Source organism: Coregonus clupeaformis, chromosome 19 (assembly GCF_020615455.1).
Source record: "Coregonus clupeaformis isolate EN_2021a chromosome 19, ASM2061545v1, whole genome shotgun sequence".
NCBI classification, from domain to species: Eukaryota; Metazoa; Chordata; class Actinopteri; order Salmoniformes; family Salmonidae; genus Coregonus; species Coregonus clupeaformis.
Genome location: NC_059210.1, coordinates 58076659 through 58099494, shown reverse-complemented (window position 1 = coordinate 58099494; position 22836 = coordinate 58076659). Strand labels below are relative to the sequence as shown.

Genomic DNA, 22836 nt, shown 5'->3' with positions numbered 1-22836 from the left:
TTCCTGTAATCCATGGCTTCTGGTTGGGGTATGTACGTACGGTCACTGTGGGGACGACATCATCGATGCACTTATTGATGAAGCCAGTGACTGATGTGGTGTACTCCTCAATGCTGTCTGAAGAATCCCGGAACATGTTCCAGTCTGTGCTAGCAAAACAGTCCTGTAGCTTAGCATCTGCGTCATCTGACCACTTTTTTATTAACCGAATCACTGGTGCTTCCTGCTTCAGTTTTTGCTTATAAGCAGGAATCAGGAGGATAGAGTTATGGTCAGATTTGCCAAATGGAGGGCGAGGGGAGAACTTTGTATGCGTCTCTGTGTGTGGAGTAAAGGTGGTCTAGAGTTTTTTTCCCTCTGGTTGCACATTTAACATGCTGGTAGAAATTAGGTAGAACGGATTTAAGTTTCCCTGCATTAAAGTCCCCGGCTACTAGGAGCGCTGCATCTGGATGAGCGTTTTCCTGTTGATTAATGGCCTTGTACAACTCATTCAGTGCAATCTTAATGCCAGCATTGGTTTGTGGTGGTAAATAGACAGCTATGAAAAATATAGATGAAAACTCTCTTGGTAAATAGTGTGGTCTACAGCTTATCATAAGATACTCTACCTCAGGCGAGCAAAACCTAGATTAAATAATAGATTTTGCATATTTTAATATTGCTTTTATTTTGTTGAATTGTACTATATCTCATTTTTTCATGCATTTTCAGGTGTTGTTTGGAATATTTTTACTTTCAAAGATCTCTACACCATCTAGTATTGGCACAAGATAAGACATGGAAGCAACTTGAAATGTAACTGCCATACCTTTCTAACTGACATGTCAGAATTAATAAACAATAGTAAAAGTCAACAATTTTTTTTATATATACTGGCCCCCCGTGGGAATCGAACCCACAACCCTGGCGTTGCAAACGCCAAGCTCTACCAACTGAGCTACATCCCTGCAGGCCATTCCCTCCCCTACCCTGGACGACGCTGGGCCAATGGTGCGCCGCCACATGGGTCTCCCGGTCGCGGCTGGCTACGACAGAGCCTGGATTCGAACCAGGATCTCTAGCGCTGCGCCACTCAGGAGGCACAAAGAAACCATAAAAATCATGTCACTTTCCGTAGGATTATGCCAGCCACAGAATGTTTTTAAAATCACTTTAAGCCAATTGAGTTTGTATTTAGTCGAGATCATTCGAGTCACTTGAAGAGAAAACAACGCAGACAGACTTTGCCACAATCCTGTGAATGGACATTTATTCGTGGAGTGAAGCAGCAGCAGCAGCAGCGATAAACGATTTGAGAAATCATCAAATCTGAAGGCAGGTTTCTAACACTTAACAAGTATAGCTGTGACAATAAAATGACTTTTGTCGTTAATTTAGCCTACAAGCTACAATAATACTAGACTATTTGTTGATTTAGTGTATGTTGGTGGTAGCCTATGTGCGCTAGTGTTACGGTTAAGTTTGGATTGGATTTTATACTTGATTTTGAATTCTTGCCATAATCTGCGAAGCTGTAAGGTTAAATTTGACATGTTGCAGTAAACCAAGGATATGAATGAGGGGGAGGGGTAGCAAATTGAACAACTCTTCATTTAAATAAAATCAAATTTTATTTATACTATAATACTATGCCATTTAGCAGACGCTTTTATCCAAAGCGACTTACAGTCATGCGTGCATACATTTTTTTGTGTATGGGTGGTCCCGGGGATCGAACCCACTACCTTGGCGTTACAAGCGCCGTGCTCTACCAGCTGAGCTACAGAGGACCACATATATATATATTTGTCACATACGTGTTTAGCAGATGTTATAGCGGGTGTAGCGAAATGCGTGTGCTTCTAGCTCCGACAGACAATATCTAACAATTTCACAACATATACCCAATACACACAAAACTAGTAAGGAATGGAATTTAAGAAAATATACAAATGGACAAGCAATGACAGAGCGGCATGGACTAAGATACAGTAGAATATTATAGAATGCAGTATATACATATGAGATGAGTAGTGCAAGATATATAAACATTTAAGTGACTAGTGTTCCATTTCTTAAAGTGGCCAGTGATTTCAATAGGCAGCAGCAGCCTCTGTGCTAGTGATAAATTAATATTTTAGGCGCATTAGTCGATATTAAAGCATGTACGAGGCTGCTGAGACTCGTTTGAAATCTCCATAAGAGTAGTCCTAATGTTTCATAAAAAACAGTTGATTTGGTTCAGAATATATGGTTACCGCAGGCTACATTCTCCAGTGCACTCCAGGACATTGGACTTCAGCAGCCGATCAGTTTGCCCGCCATTTCAAAAGCCCGGGCTCTCAATTCTTCACTTCCGCTGACACGCCCATTTCTGGTTGGAGGGGGAAATAATAAGTGACGGAACAATGAACAACTGATATGAAATGACACATTAATTAGGTTTCAGTTTGCCCGCCATTTCAAAAGCCCGGGCTCTCAATTCTTCGCCGACACGCCCATTTCTGGTAGGAGGGGGAAATAATAAGTGACGGAACAATGAACAACTGATATGAAATGACACATTAATTAGGTTTCAGTTTGCCCGCCATTTCAAAAGCCCGGGCTCTCAATTCTTCGCCGACACGCCCATTTCTGGTAGGAGGGGGAAATAATAAGTGGCGGAACAATGAACAACTGATAATTAGGTTTCAGTTTGCCCGCCATTTCAAAAGCCCGGGCACTCAATTTTTTCATTGGCAGTGCCATTGATGGCTTACACCCGCTATAACATCTGCTAAACACGTGTATGTGACAAATACAATTTGATTTGATTTGAGTAACAGCCAATTTATACTTGATCCGAAAATGTTGTCGGAGGTGCTGTATGGATGGTGTGACACTTGCGGAGCCACGCAGAGGCCAAATTGAGCTCCGTACCACTTTGCCATGCGCCTCTCACATTTTGTAACAATGCAGAGGGCTCGGTATAGCGCCGCATTGACATGATTGGGGCGGGAGGTCCTGTATAAACACAAACGCACTTCCTTATAACAGCTCTGCAGCTCCGGGAAGAACAAGAAGTATGAATGCCCTGACTTCTGCAGAACTAGAATATGTTATGAACAGAGTGTACTAAGTTTTGTAGACGTTAGCCTTTGCCAAAGAAAAAAAAATCGCGTTGTTTAGAAGGAGTGCATAGTCAAATTGAGTTATTGCACAGGCGCATTTCACAGAGTAGTCGTTCCCTAAAGGAAATATGCAGATGTCTGCTAGAACGGGCCAAAAGGATCTCACTAGCTCGTGCTTGGCTCTGCCCACCTTCTTGCTTGTTCTGCCCACTATGACTCATCTGTTCCCATTGGAAACGACAGGCAGTGGTCTATCTTGGTTTAGTTACTGTCATCACCAACCCTGCTAATACTGTCATCACCAACCCAACTAATACTGTCATCACCAACCCAACTAATACTGTCATCACCAACCCTGCTAATACTGTCATCACCAACCCAACTAATACTGTCATCACCAACCCAACTAATACTGTCATCACCAACCCAACTAATACTGTCATGTGGAATAGTGTTTTAATAATAATAATAATATGCCATTTAGCAGACGCTTTTATCCAAAGCGACTTACAGTCATGCGTGCATACATTTTTTTTTTGTGTATGGGTGGTCCCGGGGATCGAACCCACTACCTTGGCGTTACAAGCGCCGTGCTCTACCAGCTGAGCTACAGAGGACCTGGCTGTACAGTAGTCTACCACTGACAGTAATACTTTCATGGTAATGAAATATTTTGAAGGTCCTGTGAACCAGACTGTGCATGAACTCTAAATGCCTTTTATTTATTGTGTTGGTCTTCAGATGTCAGCAAGAAAGGATAATTACAAACGGGTCAAAGCAGAGGTCAGGGCCACACTGAAAAGTTTGAAGTCAAAGAAGTTCCGACGATTTAAACGCCATCTGTGTAAGAAGATTGATAAGAGTGTTAAGAAGATGGGAGTGAAAGACCTTGTGGCGGTACTGATGAAGAAATATGGAGAAGAGGCCAGTAACATTGTGTCCTCCATTCTAAAAGACAGTAAATTGAGACAAAGAAAAGAAAAGAAAAGACAAAGTCAACAAGGTGAGTATAGGCATTACATTTCACATTTTAGTCATTTAGCAGACGCTCTTATCTTATTTTCATACTGGCCCCCAAACGTATGATTTCACACAGGAGTAAAGGAGGGATTTTGGGCTTAGCCTTGGTTATAGTATTTACTCAGTAGCATTTTGTTCTTCTAATAAAGTTGTAAGCATAATTGTTTAGGGTATGACATACCCGGTAAACTCCCCCTCAGAATAAAAGATTGTGTGTGCATTGTATTACAACAGTGAATTTTATGACCTGTATGCAGTGTTTTCTGTATCTTATAGGCTTAATCATGGGACAAAAAAGGCCCTTTAATCTCTCTCTAGTCAATGTTAAATGATTCACATCTTTCCTCCATAGGCTTTGAGAATGAGGAGATTCCCATTAAGGAGGACCAACAGGTAATTGGGCTTTGTTTTAGATGTGTTCTTTCCAGCTGCAGGGATTCTGAATGTTCCTATAGATGTGTATAGGACATCGGTTTTTTTTCATTGGCAGTGCCATTGATGGCTTACACCCGCTATAACATCTGCTAAACACGTGTATGTGACAAATACAATTTGATTTGATTTGAGTAAGAGCCAATTTATACTTGATCCGAAAATGTTGTCGGAGGTGCTGTATGGATGGTGTGACACTTGCGGAGCCACGCAGAGGCCAAATTGAGCTCCGTACCACTTTGCCATGCGCCTCTCACATTTTGTAACAATGCAGAGGGCTCGGTATAGCGCCGCATTGACATGATTGGGGGCGGGAGGTCCTGTATAAACACAAACGCACTTCCTTATAACAGCTCTGCAGCTCCGGGAAGAGCAAGAAGTATGAATGCCCTGACTTCTGCAGAACTAGAATATGTTATGAACAGAGTGTACTAAGTTTTGTAGACGTTAGCCTTTGCCAAAGAAAAAAAATCGCGTTGTTTAGAAGGAGTGCATAGTCAAATTGAGTTATTGCACAGGCGCATTTCACAGAGTAGTCGTTCCCTAAAGGAAATATGCAGATGTCTGCTAGAACGGGCCAAAAGGATCTCACTAGCTCGTGCTTGGCTCTGCCCACCTTCTTGCTTGTTCTGCCCACTATGACTCATCTGTTCCCATTGGAAACGACAGGCAGTGGTCTATCTTGGTTTAGTTACTGTCATCACCAACCCTGCTAATACTGTCATCACCAACCCAACTAATACTGTCATCACCAACCCAACTAATACTGTCATCACCAACCCTGCTAATACTGTCATCACCAACCCAACTAATACTGTCATCACCAACCCAACTAATACTGTCATCACCAACCCAACTAATACTGTCATGTGGAATAGTGTTTTAATAGTTGTCTGGCTGTACAGTAGTCTACCACTGACAGTAATACTTTCATGGTAATGAAATATTTTGAAGGTCCTGTGAACCAGACTGTGCATGAACTCTAAATGCCTTTTATTTATTGTGTTGGTCTTCAGATGTCAGCAAGAAAGGATAATTACAAACGGGTCAAAGCAGAGGTCAGGGCCACACTGAAAAGTTTGAAGTCAAAGAAGTTCCGACGATTTAAACGCCATCTGTGTAAGAAGAGTGTTAAGAAGATGGGAGTGAAAGACCTTGTGGCGGTACTGATGAAGAAATATGGAGAAGAGGCCAGTAACATTGTGTCCTCCATTCTAAAAGACAGTAAATTGAGACAAAGAAAAGAAAAGAAAAGACAAAGTCAACAAGGTGAGTATAGGCATTACATTTCACATTTTAGTCATTTAGCAGACGCTCTTATCTTATTTTCATACTGGCCCCCAAACATATGATTTCACACAGGAGTAAAGGAGGGATTTTGGGCTTAGCCTTGGTTATAGTATTTACTCAGTAGCATTTTGTTCTTCTAATAAAGTTGTAAGCATAATTGTTTAGGGTATGACATACCCGGTAAACTCCCCTCAGAATAAAAGATTGTGTGTGCATTGTATTACAACAGTGAATTTTATGACCTGTATGCAGTGTTTTCTGTATCTTATAGGCTTAATCATGGGACAAAAAAGGCCCTTTAATCTCTCTCTAGTCAATGTTAAATGATTCACATCTTTCCTCCATAGGCTTTGAGAATGAGGAGATTCCCATTAAGGAGGACCAACAGGTAATTGGGCTTTGTTTTAGATGTGTTCTTTCCAGCTGCAGGGATTCTGAATGTTCCTATAGATGTGTATAGGACATCGTTTTTTTTCATTGGCAGTGCCATTGATGGCTTACACCCGCTATAACATCTGCTAAACACGTGTATGTGACAAATACAATTTGATTTGATTTGAGTAAGAGCCAATTTATACTTGATCCGAAAATGTTGTCGGAGGTGCTGTATGGATGGTGTGACACTTGCGGAGCCACGCAGAGGCCAAATTGAGCTCCGTACCACTTTGCCATGCGCCTCTCACATTTTGTAACAATGCAGAGGGCTCGGTATAGCGCCGCATTGACATGATTGGGGGCAGGAGGTCCTGTATAAACACAAACGCACTTCCTTATAACAGCTCTGCAGCTCCGGGAAGAGCAAGAAGTATGAATGCCCTGACTTCTGCAGAACTAGAATATGTTATGAACAGAGTGTACTAAGTTTTGTAGACGTTAGCCTTTGCCAAAGAAAAAAAAATCGCGTTGTTTAGAAGGGAGTGCATAGTCAAATTGAGTTATTGCACAGGCGCATTTCACAGAGTAGTCGTTCCCTAAAGGAAATATGCAGATGTCTGCTAGAACGGGCCAAAAGGATCTCACTAGCTCGTGCTTGGCTCTGCCCACCTTCTTGCTTGTTCTGCCCACTATGACTCATCTGTTCCCATTGGAAACGACAGGCAGTGGTCTATCTTGGTTTAGTTATAAAAATCTTTGCTAATACTGTCATCACCAACCCTGCTAATACTGTCATCACCAACCCAACTAATACTGTCATCACCAACCCTGCTAATACTGTCATCACCAACCCAACTAATACTGTCATCACCAACCCAACTAATACTGTCATCACCAACCCAACTAATACTGTCATGTGGAATAGTGTTTTAATAGTTGTCTGGCTGTACAGTAGTCTACCACTGACAGTAATACTTTCATGGTAATGAAATATTTTGAAGGTCCTGTGAACCAGACTGTGCATGAACTCTAAATGCCTTTTATTTATTGTGTTGGTCTTCAGATGTCAGCAAGAAAGGATAATTACAAACGGGTCAAAGCAGAGGTCAGGGCCACACTGAAAAGTTTGAAGTCAAAAGAAGTTCCGACGATTTAAACGCCATCTGTGTAAGATTGATAAGAGTGTTGATAAGAGTGTTAAGAAGATGGGAGTGAAAGACCTTGTGGCGGTACTGATGAAGAAATATGTAGAAGAGGCCAGTAACATTGTGTCCTCCATTCTAAAAGACAGTAAATTGAGACAAAGTCAACAAGGTGAGTATAGGCATTACATTTCACATTTTAGTCATTTAGCAGACGCTCTTATCTTATTTTCATACTGGCCCCCAAACGTATGATTTCACACAGGAGTAAAGGAGGGATTTTGGGCTTAGCCTTGGTTATAGTATTTACTCAGTAGCATTTTGTTCTTCTAATAAAGTTGTAAGCATAATTGTTTAGGGTATGACATACCCGGTAAACTCCCATCAGAATAAAAGATTGTGTGTGCATTGTATTACAACAGTGAATTTTATGACCTGTATGCAGTGTTTTCTGTATCTTATAGGCTTAATCATGGGACAAAAAAGGCCCTTTAATCTCTCTCTCTAGTCAATGTTAAATGATTCACATCTTTCCTCCATAGGCTTTGAGAATGAGGAGATTCCCATTAAGGAGGAGATGGATGACCAACAGGTAATTGGGCTTTGTTTTAGATGTGTTCTTTCCAGCTGCAGGGATTCTGAATGTTCCTATAGATGTGTATAGGACATTGTTTTTTTTCCCGTTTTTTTTTCATTGGCAGTGCCATTGATGGCTTTCACAATTTTCAGTAGTCAACTGGGTGGGACTTGGTATGGGTTAGGAGGGATCATAGAATTCCATTCAGATCAGCAGGAGGGATCAGCCAATGAATTATACTACTGAGCAACATTTTACATTTTACATTTTAGTCATTTAGCAGACGCTCTTATCCAGAGCGACTTACAGGAGCAATTAGGGTTAAGTGCCTTGCTCAAGGGCACATTTACGTCATTTAGCAGACGCTCTTATCCAGAGCGACTTACAAATTGGTGCATTCACCCTATAGCCAGTGGGATAACCACTTTACAATTGTTTTTTAAATTTTTAAATTTTTAATTTTGTATTTTATTTTTTATTTATTTATTTATTTATTTATTTTTGGGGGGTAGAAGGATTACTTTATCCTATCCCAGGTATTCCTTAAAGAGGTGGGGTTTCAAATGTCTCTGGAAGGTGGTGAGTGACTCCGCTGTCCTGGCGTCGTGAGGGAGCTTGTTCCACCATTGGGGTGCCAGAGCAGCGAACAGTTTTGACTGGGCTGAGCGGGAGCTATGCTTCCGCAGAGGAAGGGGAGCCAGCAGGCCAGAGGTGGATGAACGCAATGCCCTTGTTTGGGTGTAGGGACTGATCAGAGCCTGAAGGTACGGAGGTGCCGTTCCCCTCACTGCTCCATAGGCAAGCACCATGGTCTTGTAACGGATGCGAGCTTCAACTGGAAGCCAGTGGAGTGTGCGGAGGAGGGGGTGACGTGAGAGAACTTGGGAAGGTTGAACACCAGACGGGCTGCGGCATTCTGGATGAGTTGTAGGGGTTTTAATGGCACAGGCAGGGAGCCCAGCCAACAGCGAGTTGCAGTAATCCAGACGGGAGATGACAAGTGCCTGGATTAGGACCTGTGCCACTTCCTGTGTAAGGCAGGGTCGTACTCTCCGAATGTTGTAGAGCATGAACCTGCAGGATCGGGTCACCGCCTTGATGTTAGCGGAGAACGACAGGGTGTTGTCCAGGGTCACGCCAAGGCTCTTCGCACTCTGGGAGGAGGACACAACGGAGTTGTCAACCGTGATGGCGAGATCATGGAACGGGCAGTCCTTCCCCGGGAGGAAGAGCAGCTCCGTCTTGCCAGGGTTCAGCTTGAGGTGGTGATCCGTCATCCATACTGATATGTCTGCCAGACATGCAGAGATGCGATTCGCCACCTGGTTATCAGAAGGGGGAAAGGAGAAGATTAGTTGTGTATCGTCAGCGTAGCAATGATAGGAGAGGCCATGTGAGGATATGACAGAGCCAAGTGACTTGGTGTATAGGGAGAATAGGAGAGGGCCTAGAACTGAGCCCTGGGGGACACCAGTGGTGAGAGCACGTGGTGCGGAGACAGCTTCTCGCCACGCCACTTGGTAGGAGCGACCGGTCAGGTAGGACGCAATCCAGGAGTGAGCCGCGCCGGAGATGCCCAGCTCGGAGAGGGTGGAGAGGAGAATCTGATGGTTCACAGTATCAAAGGCAGCAGACAGGTCTAGAAGGACAAGAGCAGAGGAGAGAGAGTTAGCTTTAGCAGTGCGGAGAGCCTCCGTGACACAGAGAAGAGCAGTCTCAGTTAAATGACCAGTCCTGAAACCTGACTGGTTTGGATCAAGAAGGTCATTCTGAGAGAGATAGCAAGAGAGTTGGCTAAAGACGGCACGCTCAATAGTTTTGGAAAGAAAAGAAAGAAGGGATACTGGTCTGTAGTTGTTGACATCAGTGGGATCGAGTGTTGGTTTTTTGAGAAGGGGTGCAACTCTCGCTCTCTTGAAGACGGAAGGGACATAGCCAGCGGTCAAGGATGAGTTGATCAGCGAGGTGAGGTAGGGGAGAAGGTCACCGGAGATGGTCTGGAGAAGAGAGGAGGGGATGGGGTCAAGCGGGCAGGTTGTTGGGCGGCCTGCAGTCACAAGTCGCAGGATTTTATCTGGAGAGAGAGGGGAGAAAGCAGTCAAAGTATAGGGTAGGGCAGTGTGAGTAGGACCAGCAGTGTCATTAAACTTAACAAACGAGGATCGGATGTCGTCAACCTTCTTTTCAAAGTGGTTGACGAAGTCATCCACAGAGAGAGAGGAGGAGGGGGGATTCAGCAGGGAGGAGAATGTGGCAAAGAGCTTCCTAGGGTTAGAGGCAGATGCTTGGAATTTAGAGTGGTAGAAAGTGGCCTTAGCAGCAGAAACAGATGAAGAAAATGTAGAGAGGAGGGAGTGAAAAGATGCCAGGTCGGCAGGGAGTTTAGTTTTCTTCCATTTCCGCTCCGCTGCCCGGAGCTCTGTTCTGTGAGCTCGCAATGAGTCATCAAGCCACGGAGCTGGAGGGGAGGACCGAGCCGGCCGGGAGGATAGGGGACACAGAGAGTCAAAGGATGCAGAAAGGGAGGAGAGGAGGGTTGAGGAGGCAGAATCAGGAGATTGGAGGGAGAAGGATTGAGCAGAGGGAAGAGATGATAGGATGGAAGAGGAGAGAGTAGTGGGAGAGAGAGAGCGAAGGTTGCGGCGGCGCATTACCATCTGTGTAGGGGCAGAGTGAGTAGTGTTGGAGGAGAGCGAGAGAGAAAAGGACACAAAGTAGTGGTCGGAGACATGGAGGGGAGTTGCAGTGAGATTAGTAGAAGAGCAGCATCTAGTAAAGATGAGGTCAAGCGTATTGCCTGCCTTGTGAGTAGGGGGGGACGGTGAGAGGGTGAGGTCAAAAGAGGAGAGGAGTGGAAAGAAGGAGGCAGAGAGAAATGAGTCAAATGTAGACGTAGGGAGGTTGAAATCCCCCAGAACTGTGAGGGGTGAGCCATCCTCAGGAAAGGAGCTCATCAAGGCGTCAAGCTCATTGATGAACTCTCCAAGGGAACCTGGAGGGCGATAGATGACAAGGATATTAAGCTTAAATGGGCTAGTGACTGTGACAGCATGGAATTCAAATGAGGAGATAGACAGATGGGTTAGGGGAAAAAATTGAGAATGTCCACTTGGGAGAGATGAGGATTCCTGTGCCACCACCCCTCTGACCAGATGCTCTCGGGGTATGCGAGAACACATGGTCAGACGAGGAGAGAGCAGTAGGAGTAGCAGTGTTTTCAGTGGTAATCCATGTTTCCGTCAGCGCCAGGAAGTCGAGGGAATGGAGGTTAGCATAGGCTGGGATGAAGTCAGCTTTGTTGGCAGCAGAACGGCAGTTCCAGAGGCTGCCTGAGACCTGGAACTCCAGGTGTGGGGTGCGTGCAGGGACCACCAGGTTAGAGAGGCAGCAGCCACGCGGTGTGAGGCGTCTGTGTAGCCTGTGCGGAGAGGAGAGAACAGGGATAGGCAGAGGCATAGTCGACAGGCTGTAGCAAATGGCCACAATAATGCAGAGGAGATCGGAATGAAATGAACCAAACATCAGGAAAAGGAGAGAGTAGGGCCTCCCTCACCAAAACTTCCACCTCAGAAACTATAATTGTTTCACTGAACCACCTGAACAAAAACTCTCCCAACTTCCACCTCAGAAATCAGAATTGTTGCGAACTACAGCGGTTCATTCAGCTAGCCAAATATGACACCATAGCTAACCAGCATGCCAGCATCCAACAACACACAGTTTAGCACCAATACTTGGCTACAACAAACTACCAGTAGTGTGATAACACACTAAACAGATAATTCGTGTGTTAACGAATTACGTTGGCTAGCTAGCACAAATATATTGTATTTAGCTGCTACAGTACAGTTAGCTGCTCGTGTTGGCTAGCCAGCAATGGCTACTGTGTTGACCCTGTTTGGAAAACGGCTAGCTAGCTAGCTTCGTGCTACCTACAATAACTACCCACAACAGCCCACGATGCCTGACTATGACGCCATGGCTAACTAGCATGCTAGCATCCAATAACACACAGTTTAGCACCAATAGCACCAATACTTGGTTACAACAAACCACCAAAAGTGTGTTAACACACTAAACAAGCAAGCATTCTATAACTGCAAGTGGCAGTAAATCACCAACCTTGGCTCTGTACCTTTTATTTATTTATTTTATTTTACCTTTATTTAACTAGGCAAGTCAGTTAAGAACAAATTCTTATTTACAATGACGGCCTACTCCGGCACGACGTTGGGCCAATTGTGCGCCGCCCTATGGTACAGCCTGGAATCGAACCGGGGGTCTGTAGTGACGCCTCGAGCACTGAGATGCAGTGCCTTAGACCACTGCGCCACTCGGGAGCCCAACCTGTTTAAACTATACACACTGCAGCACAGTATGCAGCTACACTCCAGCACAGTAGGTGGCGGTATGAACCTATTCAGTTTATTTATGAAGCGTCACTACACTCATAGAAGTAAAGAAGAAGAAATGGCCCACAATGGCTCTGGCCATGCTGTCACAGAAGTGGCCATTGCTGAAGATGGAAGATGCGCTCTCTAGTACATCTCTGATATGGGGTGGCGAGGCTAATCTGTTATTGTTTCTTTCCCTACACACCCAAGGTGACACCTCTGTCTAAGGCCAACCACACTGGAGGACCACTCGCTGAACACAGAGGATACACAGCAACTAATGGAAGCAACGTTTGTGCACCAACGTTTTCTGGTGTTTCAGTTGGAAATAACCTGAAGATAGAAAATAATTGTGAGAGAAGCCGGTGTCAGGAATTTGGGGCAAAACATGGGTGGATCTCTGTTTTTTTAATTGTATACATCTTTGTAAGTTGCTCTGCTAACCTACTTTATTGTGATGTTTTTTAATATTTTTTTATCTCTAGTCCATGTGTACCCTGGAAAGATTGACCAGCAGGTAATTAATGGGATTTCTTATATACAATCTTTATAAGAATATGGAGTGTTGCCACCATTAACTCTATATATATTTTTCAAACTCTGTATTTGAAAGGATATTTGAAATCTAAATGTCTGTTTTGTTAATTCTTGTAGATTCCACAGTTAAGCCCAGTGCCACTGTATGACCACAGCAAGGAGAAGGAAAGTAAGTCAAATTCAGTTGTTATCCCAGTGGAAAAAAGTATATTATTTCACCCAAAATAACACATTTGTTGTTCTATTTTTGTTGCTCTTTTTCAAGACATCCTTCACATCAAAGACAAGATCAAAAAACGCCAGAAGGTGAATTCTGAATGCATACTAGAGGGTATTGAAACCCAAAGCACATCAGTCCTTAACAAGGTCTACACAGAGTTGTACATTGTCACCTGTGATTCTACCAGCATCAATAAGGAACACGAGGTGTGGCAGGCTGAGACGGCACACCTCAAAGACTTCTCTGAGGCCTCCGTCATAAAATGCCAAGATATCTTCAAGCCTGCTGAAGACGAAACTATCAGGTGTGTGGTGACAAAGGGAATCGCTGGCATTGGGAAAACTGTGGCAGCTCGGAAGCTCAACTTGGACTGGGCAGATGGAAAAGCGAATCAAGAAATCGATTTTGTATTCCTCCTATCTTTCCGGAAGCTGAATTTGATAAAAGACCAGCACAGTCTGCATGGACTTCTTCAGCACTTCTACCCTGAACTTAAAGACATAAACGTTAAGGAGATGTATGATGAACATAATGTTTTGTTCATCCTTGACGGCCTGGATGAGAGCCAACTACAACTAAAGTTTGATGAAATTGAAAACAGGCTGGTATCTGATGTGTCTGAGTCTGCTTCACTGGACGTTTTGCTTACAAACCTCATCACTGGCTATCTTCTCCCTAGGGCTCTCCCTCTGGATAACCTCCCCGTCCAGTAGCTGCCAATCAGATCCCTAGAGACTATTGTCATCGAGTTACAGAGATCAGAGGGTTCAATGATGCTCAAAAGGACGAGTACTTCAGGAAACACATCAGAGATCCAGAGATGGCCAGCCGCATCATCTCAGACATAAAAGCAACCCGGAGCCTGTACATCATGTGTCATGTACCGGTGTTCTGCTGGATGGCAGTAACTGTGCTTCAGGATATACTGAGTAAAGACAACAAGAGCAGGCCAAAGCCTCGATCTTTGCTTACAACCCTCTCTGAAATGTACATCCATTACACAAGGATACAAACAAGGATCAGTTTCGAGAAGCATGGACCAAAACAGGACAAACAACGTCCTTTGATGTCAAACAAAGACATCATTTTGAAATTGGGAAAGCTAGCATATCAGAACCTGGTAAGGTCAGAATGTGCTCTTTACAGAAGAGCACTTGACAGACTGTGATATTAGTGTCGTGGACGCTGCTACATGCCCTGGCCTGTGTACAGAACTTGTACAATTAGAGCATGGACTGTATCCAAGGAAGCTGTATTGTTTTGTACACTTAAGTGTTCAGGAGTTCTTTGCTGCTCTGTACGCATTTCATGAATTTGAAAATGGCAGGATTGACTCAGTGAAAGCCTTAATCAAAAAGAGGAAAGGGAGAACTTTGTTAGATTTCCTCAAAGGTGTGCTCGACATTGCATTAGATAGTCAAAATGGACACCTGGACCTTTTCACACGCTTCCTTTTCGGGATCTCTCACGACTCCAGCCGGGACCTCCTTCAAGACATTCTGGGAAAAACAACCAGCAGTTCAGAATGCAACAAAAAGTTAATCGGATATATCAAGATGTTGAAAAGGAAGGACCTCTCTCCAGAGAGATGCATCAACTTGATCCACTGTGTGCTTCAGCTGAAGGACCACACCATACTTCAGAATGACAACAACCAAGTCTCGCCTTCAGACACACAGCCAACTCCATTTCAGTGTTCTCTCCTGGCATATATGTTCATTATGTCAGAGAAGCCTGAAGAGTTCGACTTCAGGAATAACAAAACTTCAGAGGAAGCTTTTCGCAGACTGGCTCCTGCTTTGCTGTCTTGCACTAGAGCGTTGTAAGTATCACTCACTATTTGTGTAGCATGTTTAAATCGCACATGTCAATTATAAATGGAAAAGTTTGTAATGGCAATTATGAACTCAATCTTTTTCACAGGCTCAACTTCTGTGACATCACAGTACTGGAGTGTGCAACTGTATCCTCAGTTCTCCAGTCTGAGAATTCTCGTCTGTCAGTCCTGGACCTGGGCCACAACAACCTGCGCGATGAAGGAGTGATCCGCCTCTGCTGTGGGCTGCGGAACCCCAACTGCAAGGTGGAAACCCTGAATCTACGCCACAATCATGTGGGAGTTGGAGGTGTCAAGGCAATCTGCGAAGTGCTGACTTGTCCCACCTCAAAACTTCAGAACTTGGACCTCAGCTGCAATGACCTTGGGGACCCGGGGGCAAAGTTGCTTGCTGTTGCCCTCCACAAGCATTGCAAGCTGCAAGCACTGAGGTATGTACACCTATGGATATAGATGGTTCTTCAATATTTAATGTTGAAACAAATGTGTATTTTTTACATAATAATATTTCCTATTTTCATTTACAGGCTATCTGGCTGTTTGATCACACTGCCTGAGATTGTGTCCTCTGTCCAGGCCGTAGCTTTGAGGTCAGAAGCCTTCCAGATGAAAGAGCTGGATCTGAGCTACAATCCCCTCAGATACGTTCAATTGGATTTCCCGCTACAGCTGAAGTGAGTTAGATTGAGTAAAAATACAAATATGCTTCTAAATAAAATATTAATGAGTAGAGCTAAACATTGAGAGATTAGAACTTTATCAATTAAACTATTTAATTAAAGGACTGAAACCTTCTAGCTATGAGCCTTGTTACATCCTAGTGTCATTATACTGCATCCCCTGAGATTGAGATGCGCGAGGATGTCGAAGTCTTTGGCTTGTAAAACCATTCATGTGTCACCTGCATTGGGGCAGTACAACCCCGATTCTGTGGAGGTGATCATGAGCCAAAACAGCTGTGTTCCAAATGATCAAAGCCATATTTTGGGCACTGAGCTCAACCTGATGGAGATGACAGAAGTGGAGTACACCCACCTTCAGCACATCATCCAGTCACACATGGAGGCACAGGCGGCTGGTCCAGAGGGATCTGGAGATGCCCGGTTCAACACTACCGTATTCACTATGGAAAGCCCTGCACCCCAACCTACGACCACAAACTGCGAAGCAGAATACCCAGCAAAGTCTCCACCGAACACTCCACCTGATGTCATATCAAGTTCAACTGATGAGCAGCAGTACATTTTCGGCGACTTGAACCAGGGTCGACAGGTTGACATCAAGGAAATTAAAATGGTATTGGTCAGTGACGGGAATGTTATACCTGGAGAAAGGACCCCCACCACTTGCGGTGAAGTCCCCCGGCTCCGTGTTGGCTAAAGTCAGGAGTGCAGTGGATGCGACCCAAGAACGCGGCTTGGAAGCATACAACAACGGTAGCACACAGCTATTGTCCAGGCCCAACCCACCCGCCCGAGTTCGCTTGGAGAAGAGGTTCAACTGCACCCCCTGTGACATCCCCAGACCAATAGGATGTGCAATCAGCAGCTCTTACCAATTTTTTGACAATGCTTCATCACTCCAATGAGGCGCAAGAAGCAGCAATGCATCCACAACCGCAGAAGTGGGTGTGGTCAGATCGGGCAACCCTATTGAGCTGTCATACCCATATGGAAGCATGTTCAACCCCATCGCTGGCGCCTGTCAAGGGTTTGGGATGGTCCCTCATATGCTTGAACCCAATAAGCATCAAGGGTTGATCATTCCAAAGAACTTCACATTCAGCTATCGGCCAGACAAGATGCCTGACAAAGTTCCATGCGTCAACAGCCCCAACCCAACAGAGGAGAAAGTTTGGGTGAAGGTGGAAGATGATTCTGTGGCGAAGACTGCTAAACGCGGTAGGACCCGTGGACCCTGTGCTGTCAAGGCCCCCGGCATTGTCCCAAACTCAGTGGAGGGAAGAGCAGCTGGAGGAGCAGGCACCAGGAAGAGAGGAGGGCCACCAGTGGAAAGTAGCCAGCGCAGAGAGAGGCACAACAGCAAGGAGCGGAACCGCAGGAGGAGGATCCGCTTCTGCTGTGATGAGCTGAATGTGCTGGCGCGTTCTGTAACCACGAGACGGACAAAGCCACCACCCTGCAATGGACCACCGCCTTCCTCAAGTACGTCAGAGAGGTGTACGGGGGACTCCATCAAACAGGAGTTCCAGGGCACGTTCTGTGGCAAGACTGGTCAGCGGCTCAAGCCCAGCAGTGCCTCAGGTCAAGTCATGGTCCGCCAGGAGACAGCAGAGCCACAAAGCGCTCCACAGGCATCGGAGCAGTAAATACACACCTACACCTATTTAATAATTATTATATTTATTATTAATTTATTTGACCCTCAAGAGTAGCTGTGCTCCATCGGGTTTGGCTTTGGAACGTTAGCTGTCACAAGCATCAGGTATTGCCAAAGAGACAGACACATCCATTTGATTGTTTTTTGAGGGGAGAAAAAAGGATTTGGGTGTTCTGTTTATTTCTTTATTACAACACCTTGAAATATTTTTTTTCCTCGACGTGATTATTACCCCCTTGACAGGGCATGTACTCCAACATGTACATTTCCGTCTTGATCTAGTTGGTCACACATTTTTTTATCAGAGATTTCATAAATGTTTATTTTGCTTAAAAGTGTTCAAGTTCGACTGATATTTGAAACAAGCTTCCTTTCCAAACCTCATGAATGACAATAATTAAAACAGGTGAAGGTTTTAAGTTTCAGACCATGGAAGTAACATTTCAACATGGTTTTGAGGGTCTTGATTGTACAATGCAAGTTTAACTGCACTCCAGGACTCCTATGGATCAGGTTAGTGTATATGAGGAAGAAGGAGATTCTTTATGAGCCAACAAACCTTTTTATAAAAAAGAAGAGTACTTTACTGAAAGTCGTGCACAGGAGGCACTGTTTCTCTACGATAGAAGAGAATGTATGAAAATGTATGCACTCACTAACTGTAAGTCGCTCTGGATAAGAGCGTCTGCTAAATGACTAAAATGTAAATGTAGGATGAGCATTTCCAGGCTTTCTTTCATTCCTCTTTATTTTGTGTCTTTCAGCATGGACCATACAGGAGAGAGCAGGAATAAACCAGGTCTGAAGAAATGTGAGTAAATATCCATTTGCCATTCTCACCTTTACGAACACAGTGATTGACAGTGGTCTCTGTAGAATATTTGACATATAGGAGGACCATGTACCAATTTATAATAGTGTCAGTGGCCCTGTGTAGCTCAGTTGGTAGAGCATGGCGCTTGCAACGCCATGGTTGTGGGTTCGATTCCCACGGGAGGCCAGTATAAAAATAAAAATGTATGCACTCACTAACTGTAAGTCGCTCTGGATAAGAGCGTCTGCTAAATGACAAAAATGTAAATGTAAATAATAATATAATAATAATATGCCATTTAGCAGATGCTTTTATCCAGCGACTTACAGTCATGCGTGCATACATTTTTTGTTTGTGTATGGGTGGTCCGGGATCGAACCCACTACCTTGGCGTTACAAGCGCCGTGCTCTACCAGCTGAGCTACAGAGGACCACATGTAAGTGTGACAGCAAAGCTTGTGTAGCAGGTAACTGAAACTTCTAATCTGCACATTTCAGATGCCAGTGAGCTCACACTAGACCCCAGCACAGCAAATCGTTTCCTGTCCCTGTCCGAGGGGAACAGGAAAGTGACGCGCCAGAGGAAGGCGCGAGACTATCCCAGCACCCAAGAGCGGTTCGATGAATGCAACCAGGTGCTGAGCAAGGAGGACCTCGGCGGGCGGCATTACCTGGAGATTGAGTGTCTGCATGACGTACATATAGGCATGGCCTACAAGCGATTAAAGAGGAACGGGGCCGGAGACAATGTAACGCTAGGACGGAATGCTCTTTCTTGGGCTTTGTACGCCTCAAAGGATAAGTTCTATGCCCAGCACGAAAAAATTATTCACAACTTACGGCTCCCTGAAATCAAATCAGATGAGTCCTATAGAATTGGGGTGTTTCTGGACAGGCCGGCCGGCCTCCTGTCCTTCAACAAAATCTCCTCAGAGTCTGACAAACTGACCCACCTGTACACCTTCCACACCACATTCACTGAACCCCTTTATCTTGGGCTTAGACTTCAATCCCCAACCTCAACCATTTCTCTCAAATAGTCAAATAGCCTACATTACATCTAAGCATTGTCTTTCAGAAAGTATATGTCCCACTGGGTGGGGAGGGAGAGGGGTTATAGAAAACTTTGTGGTCAGACTTAGGTTCTAAGCTAAGGAAGTATACTTGAGAACAGAATGGCCTGTGGGTTTACAATACTGTTATGTTGTATCTCTCCTTTATTCCTCTGAACAAAGAATTTAAAATAATGTGCTATATACTGTATAGCCGTACTGACCATAATTTCAATTTAAAATAATGTCAAAAGCTGGCTAATGATCGAACAAATGTTCATGTCTGTGCCTTCAGAAAGTATTCACACCCCTTGACTTTTTCCACATTTTGTTGTGTTACAAAGTGGGATTAAAATGGATTTAATTGTCATTTTTGGTCAACGATTTACAAAGAAAAATACTCTGTCAAAGTGGTAGAAAAATTCAAAAATGTATTACAAATGAAAAATAAAACACTGATATCCATCTTGATTAGATAAATATTCTTCACATAAATACCTGTGCTTAGCTGTATTCCATTAGTTTTCATCCCCCCCAAAAAAAATCCCTAGTCTTCGCTGATGACATAACATGATGCAGCCACTACCATGCTTGAAAATATGGAGCGTGGTACTCAGTGATGTGTTGTGTTGGATTTTCCCCAAACATAACGCTTTGTATTCAGGACAAGAAGTTCAGTTCTTTGCCACATTTTTTGCAGTATTACTTAAGTGCCTTGTTGCAAACAGGATGCATGTTTTGGAATATTTTATTTCTTCTGTACAGGCTTCCTTCTCTTCACTCTGTCATTTAGGTTAGTATTGAGGAGTAACTACAATGTTGTTTATCCATCCTCAGTTCTCTCATATCACAACCATTAAACTCTGTTTTGAAATCAACCATCTGCCTCATGGTGAAATCCCTGAGCAGTTTCCTTCTTCTCTGGCAACTGTGTTAGGAAGGACACCTGTACCTTTGTAGTGACTGGGTGTATTTAAACACCATCCAAAGCCTAATTAATAACTTCACCATGCTCAAAGGGATATTCAGATTCTGTTTTAAAAAATAAAAAATTGACAGATCTACTAATCTGTGCCCTTCTTTGCGAGGCATTGAAAAACCTCCCTGGTCTTTGTGGTTGAACCTGTGCTTGATATTCACTACTCGATTGAGGGACCTTACAATTATATGTATGTGTGGGGTACAAGCGACGGGGTAGTCATTCAAAATCATGTTAACAACTATTATTGAACACCGAGTGAGTCCATGCAACTTATTATGTGATTTGTTATGCATTTTTACTCCTGAACTTATTTAGGCTTGCCATAACAAAGGGGTTGAATACTTATTGACTCAAGACATTTCAGCATTTCATTTTAAATTAATTTGTCAAAAATGTCTAAACTAAATTCCACTTTGACATTACGGGGTATTGTGTGTAGATCAGCGACACAAAATCTCAATTTAATCAGGCTGTAACACAATTTTAATTCAGGCTGTAACAAAACAAAATGTGGGAAAAAGTAAACTGTGAATACTTGTATCTGAAGGTACTGTATGTGCATGTGTCTGTATGTATATAATGGATCTATATCTATGGAATGGAACGTTTTTGCACAATGCACATTAGGGACTACAATGGAAATAAGTCTTACATTTTGTGATATCACGTTTCTTAAAATCTACAGTATGTACTGTGTGTGTGTTTTTAACTGGCAAATAAAATCTATAAATCAGTCAATTAATGCAATTGTTGTATAAATGTATTCAATGCCCAAATGTAGTACAACCTCCTTCTCTCCTACCTTGCTGTTGAACACATCCTCCTCTTTATTGCAAAGCCAGTTGAAGCCAGTCCCTGCACTGTTACAGGCATCATTTCTATGGATGTGTATATTACTAGAACATGATTAAGTGATAATGCCGAGAAGCCCGTAATGACAAAGCAAAAAACAGGTTTTTAGAAATGTTTGCAAATGTATTCAAAATAAAAAACTGAAATATCACATTTGATGAAGATATATTGTCACGGTTTGATATATTGAGACCCGTGCAATATATCTTCATCAAATGTGATATTTCTGTTGTTTTTTTATATATATATTTGCAAACATTTCCCAAAAACCAGTTTTTGCTTTGTCATTATGGGGTATTGTGTGTAGTAGATTGATGAGGAAAAAAACAATTTAATCAATTTTAGAATAAGGCTGTAACAAAATGTGGAACAAATCAAGGGGGTCTGAATACTTTCTGAATGCACTGTATATATCCATAAAAATGATGGCAGCTGATTCATAATTCCGACTGGCTGAGAAACGCTGCCTGTCTGTCTCGTCCTGACTCCCGACACGTGCATTAGTATGGGACAGCTGAGATCTAATTTGAATATTGAAACAATGTTGCAAATGTCAGAGAGACAGACAGAAAGGTTTATATAAATTTGAAATGTGAGAAATGTGTCTACCCGAGTGGCGCAGTGGTCTAAGGCACTGCATCACAGTTTCGAATCCAGGCCTCTGTTAGCCAGCCGCGACAGACCCATGGGGCTGCGCACAAATTGGCCCAGCAGTGGTTCAGGGTAGGGGAGGGAATGGCCGGCAGGATGCTTAGCTCAGTTGATGTCAGTGGGTTCGATTCCCACGTGGGCAGTATAAAAAAATAATATATATTCACTAACTGTAAGTCGCTCTGGATAAGAGCGTCTGCTAAATGACTAAAAAATGTAAATGTAAAAATGTGCGAAAACAAGTGGTGACCGTGTAACCTATTGAATCAATAGCACCGCCTCCTCATTGTGTTGGAGGAGAGAGGTGAAAGTCAGTCCCTTCCCTCATTCTCAGAAATTGGCATTTAATATGTTTTTTTTTTAAGACATGTTTGTGTGTGGATTGATGAGGAAAAAAACAATTTAATCAATTTTAGAATAAGGCTGTAACGTAACAAAATGTGGAACAAGTCAAGGGGTCTGAATACTTTCCAAATACACTGTATATATCCATAAAAATGATAATGTTGTTGAATTGTAATATATCTTATTTTTTTCATGCATTTTGAGGTTTTCTCTCTTGAATATGGTTACTTTCAAAGCCCTCTACCCCATTTAGTGTTAGTACAAGGTAAGACATGGAAGCGACTTGCAATGTGTAACTGACTTTTCTAACTGACAGCAGTTAGATTAATTAATACTACTAATAAGTCCACTTCCTTTTGGAGAATTGAATTTAACTAATGACCTACTGAATTGACCTACTTCTCACTTATAACATAGTTTTTGGGTTTAATTCATGGAGAGATTGGGGTTACCCCTGGAGGTGGATCATCATGTGACTTCTGCCATGTAGCTGGATCACTGGCCTTTTCTCAATAGAATTTGCTTAACTCCTGCATCCTCTCTCCTCTGTCCTCTCTCACCTCCTTTTGAAAAATGTCAAAGGTAATCAAGGAGAGGCAGTGAGGACTCCTTCTCCACGTGGCGTCATCAGGCAAATTACTATAACGGGTGGATCCCAAAATAAATGTGTAAAGGGATATAAACTAATTTAGTTGTGCAAGACAATGTATAGATACAACGGTAAATGGCATATTGTTATTAAACATGTGCTTGCTTTTGTCCTCTGACAAAACAAAAGCTGATTCAAGGGGGTGTGGCAGATTTAAAAACTCTGGTAGGATACACATGACTATCCTTGATGAAAGGTGGCTATGGAGGAGGGGAGGACACTCTTCCGTTCGCCT

The 22836-nt window shown here is 43.3% G+C and overlaps 2 protein-coding genes across 2 annotated transcripts; both read left to right on the top strand.

Annotated features, from left to right (window-relative positions):
• The first annotated feature begins 1137 nt into the window (after nt 1-1137).
• On the top strand, nt 1138-13792 carry LOC121551591 (NACHT, LRR and PYD domains-containing protein 3-like). Its single transcript, XM_045205120.1, has 7 exons — nt 1138-1317; nt 3834-4095; nt 7894-7943; nt 12533-12674; nt 12808-12839; nt 12977-13028; nt 13125-13792. Exons 2-7 carry the CDS (start codon nt 3834-3836, stop codon nt 13790-13792), a joined length of 1206 nt encoding a protein of 401 aa, XP_045061055.1. The 5' UTR covers nt 1138-1317.
• Nucleotides 13793-14213: 421 nt separating this feature from the next.
• Nucleotides 14214-19476, top strand: LOC121551882. The gene is made up of 5 exons (XM_045205070.1): nt 14214-14901; nt 15003-15347; nt 15444-15590; nt 18021-18067; nt 18569-19476. Exons 1-5 carry the CDS (start codon nt 14636-14638, stop codon nt 19108-19110), a joined length of 1347 nt encoding a protein of 448 aa, XP_045061005.1. The 5' UTR covers nt 14214-14635; the 3' UTR covers nt 19111-19476.
• Nucleotides 19477-22836: the final 3360 nt, after the last annotated feature.

Excerpts from the sequence above, each read along its gene's own strand:
- LOC121551591 (XM_045205120.1), top strand. The coding sequence starts at position 3,834 with ATGTCAGCAAGAAAGGATAATTACAAACGGGTCAAAGCAGAGGTCAGG. Across the intron at positions 12,675-12,807 it reads CCTGAAGATAGAAAATAATT|TCCATGTGTACCCTGGAAAG; the intron begins GTGAGAGAAGCC and ends TTTTATCTCTAG. Across the intron at positions 12,840-12,976 it reads CTGGAAAGATTGACCAGCAG|ATTCCACAGTTAAGCCCAGT; the intron begins GTAATTAATGGG and ends TAATTCTTGTAG.
- LOC121551882 (XM_045205070.1), top strand. The coding sequence starts at position 14,636 with ATGTTGAAAAGGAAGGACCTCTCTCCAGAGAGATGCATCAACTTGATC. Across the intron at positions 15,348-15,443 it reads TGCAAGCTGCAAGCACTGAG|GCTATCTGGCTGTTTGATCA; the intron begins GTATGTACACCT and ends TTTCATTTACAG. Across the intron at positions 15,591-18,020 it reads GATTTCCCGCTACAGCTGAA|CATGGACCATACAGGAGAGA; the intron begins GTGAGTTAGATT and ends TGTGTCTTTCAG.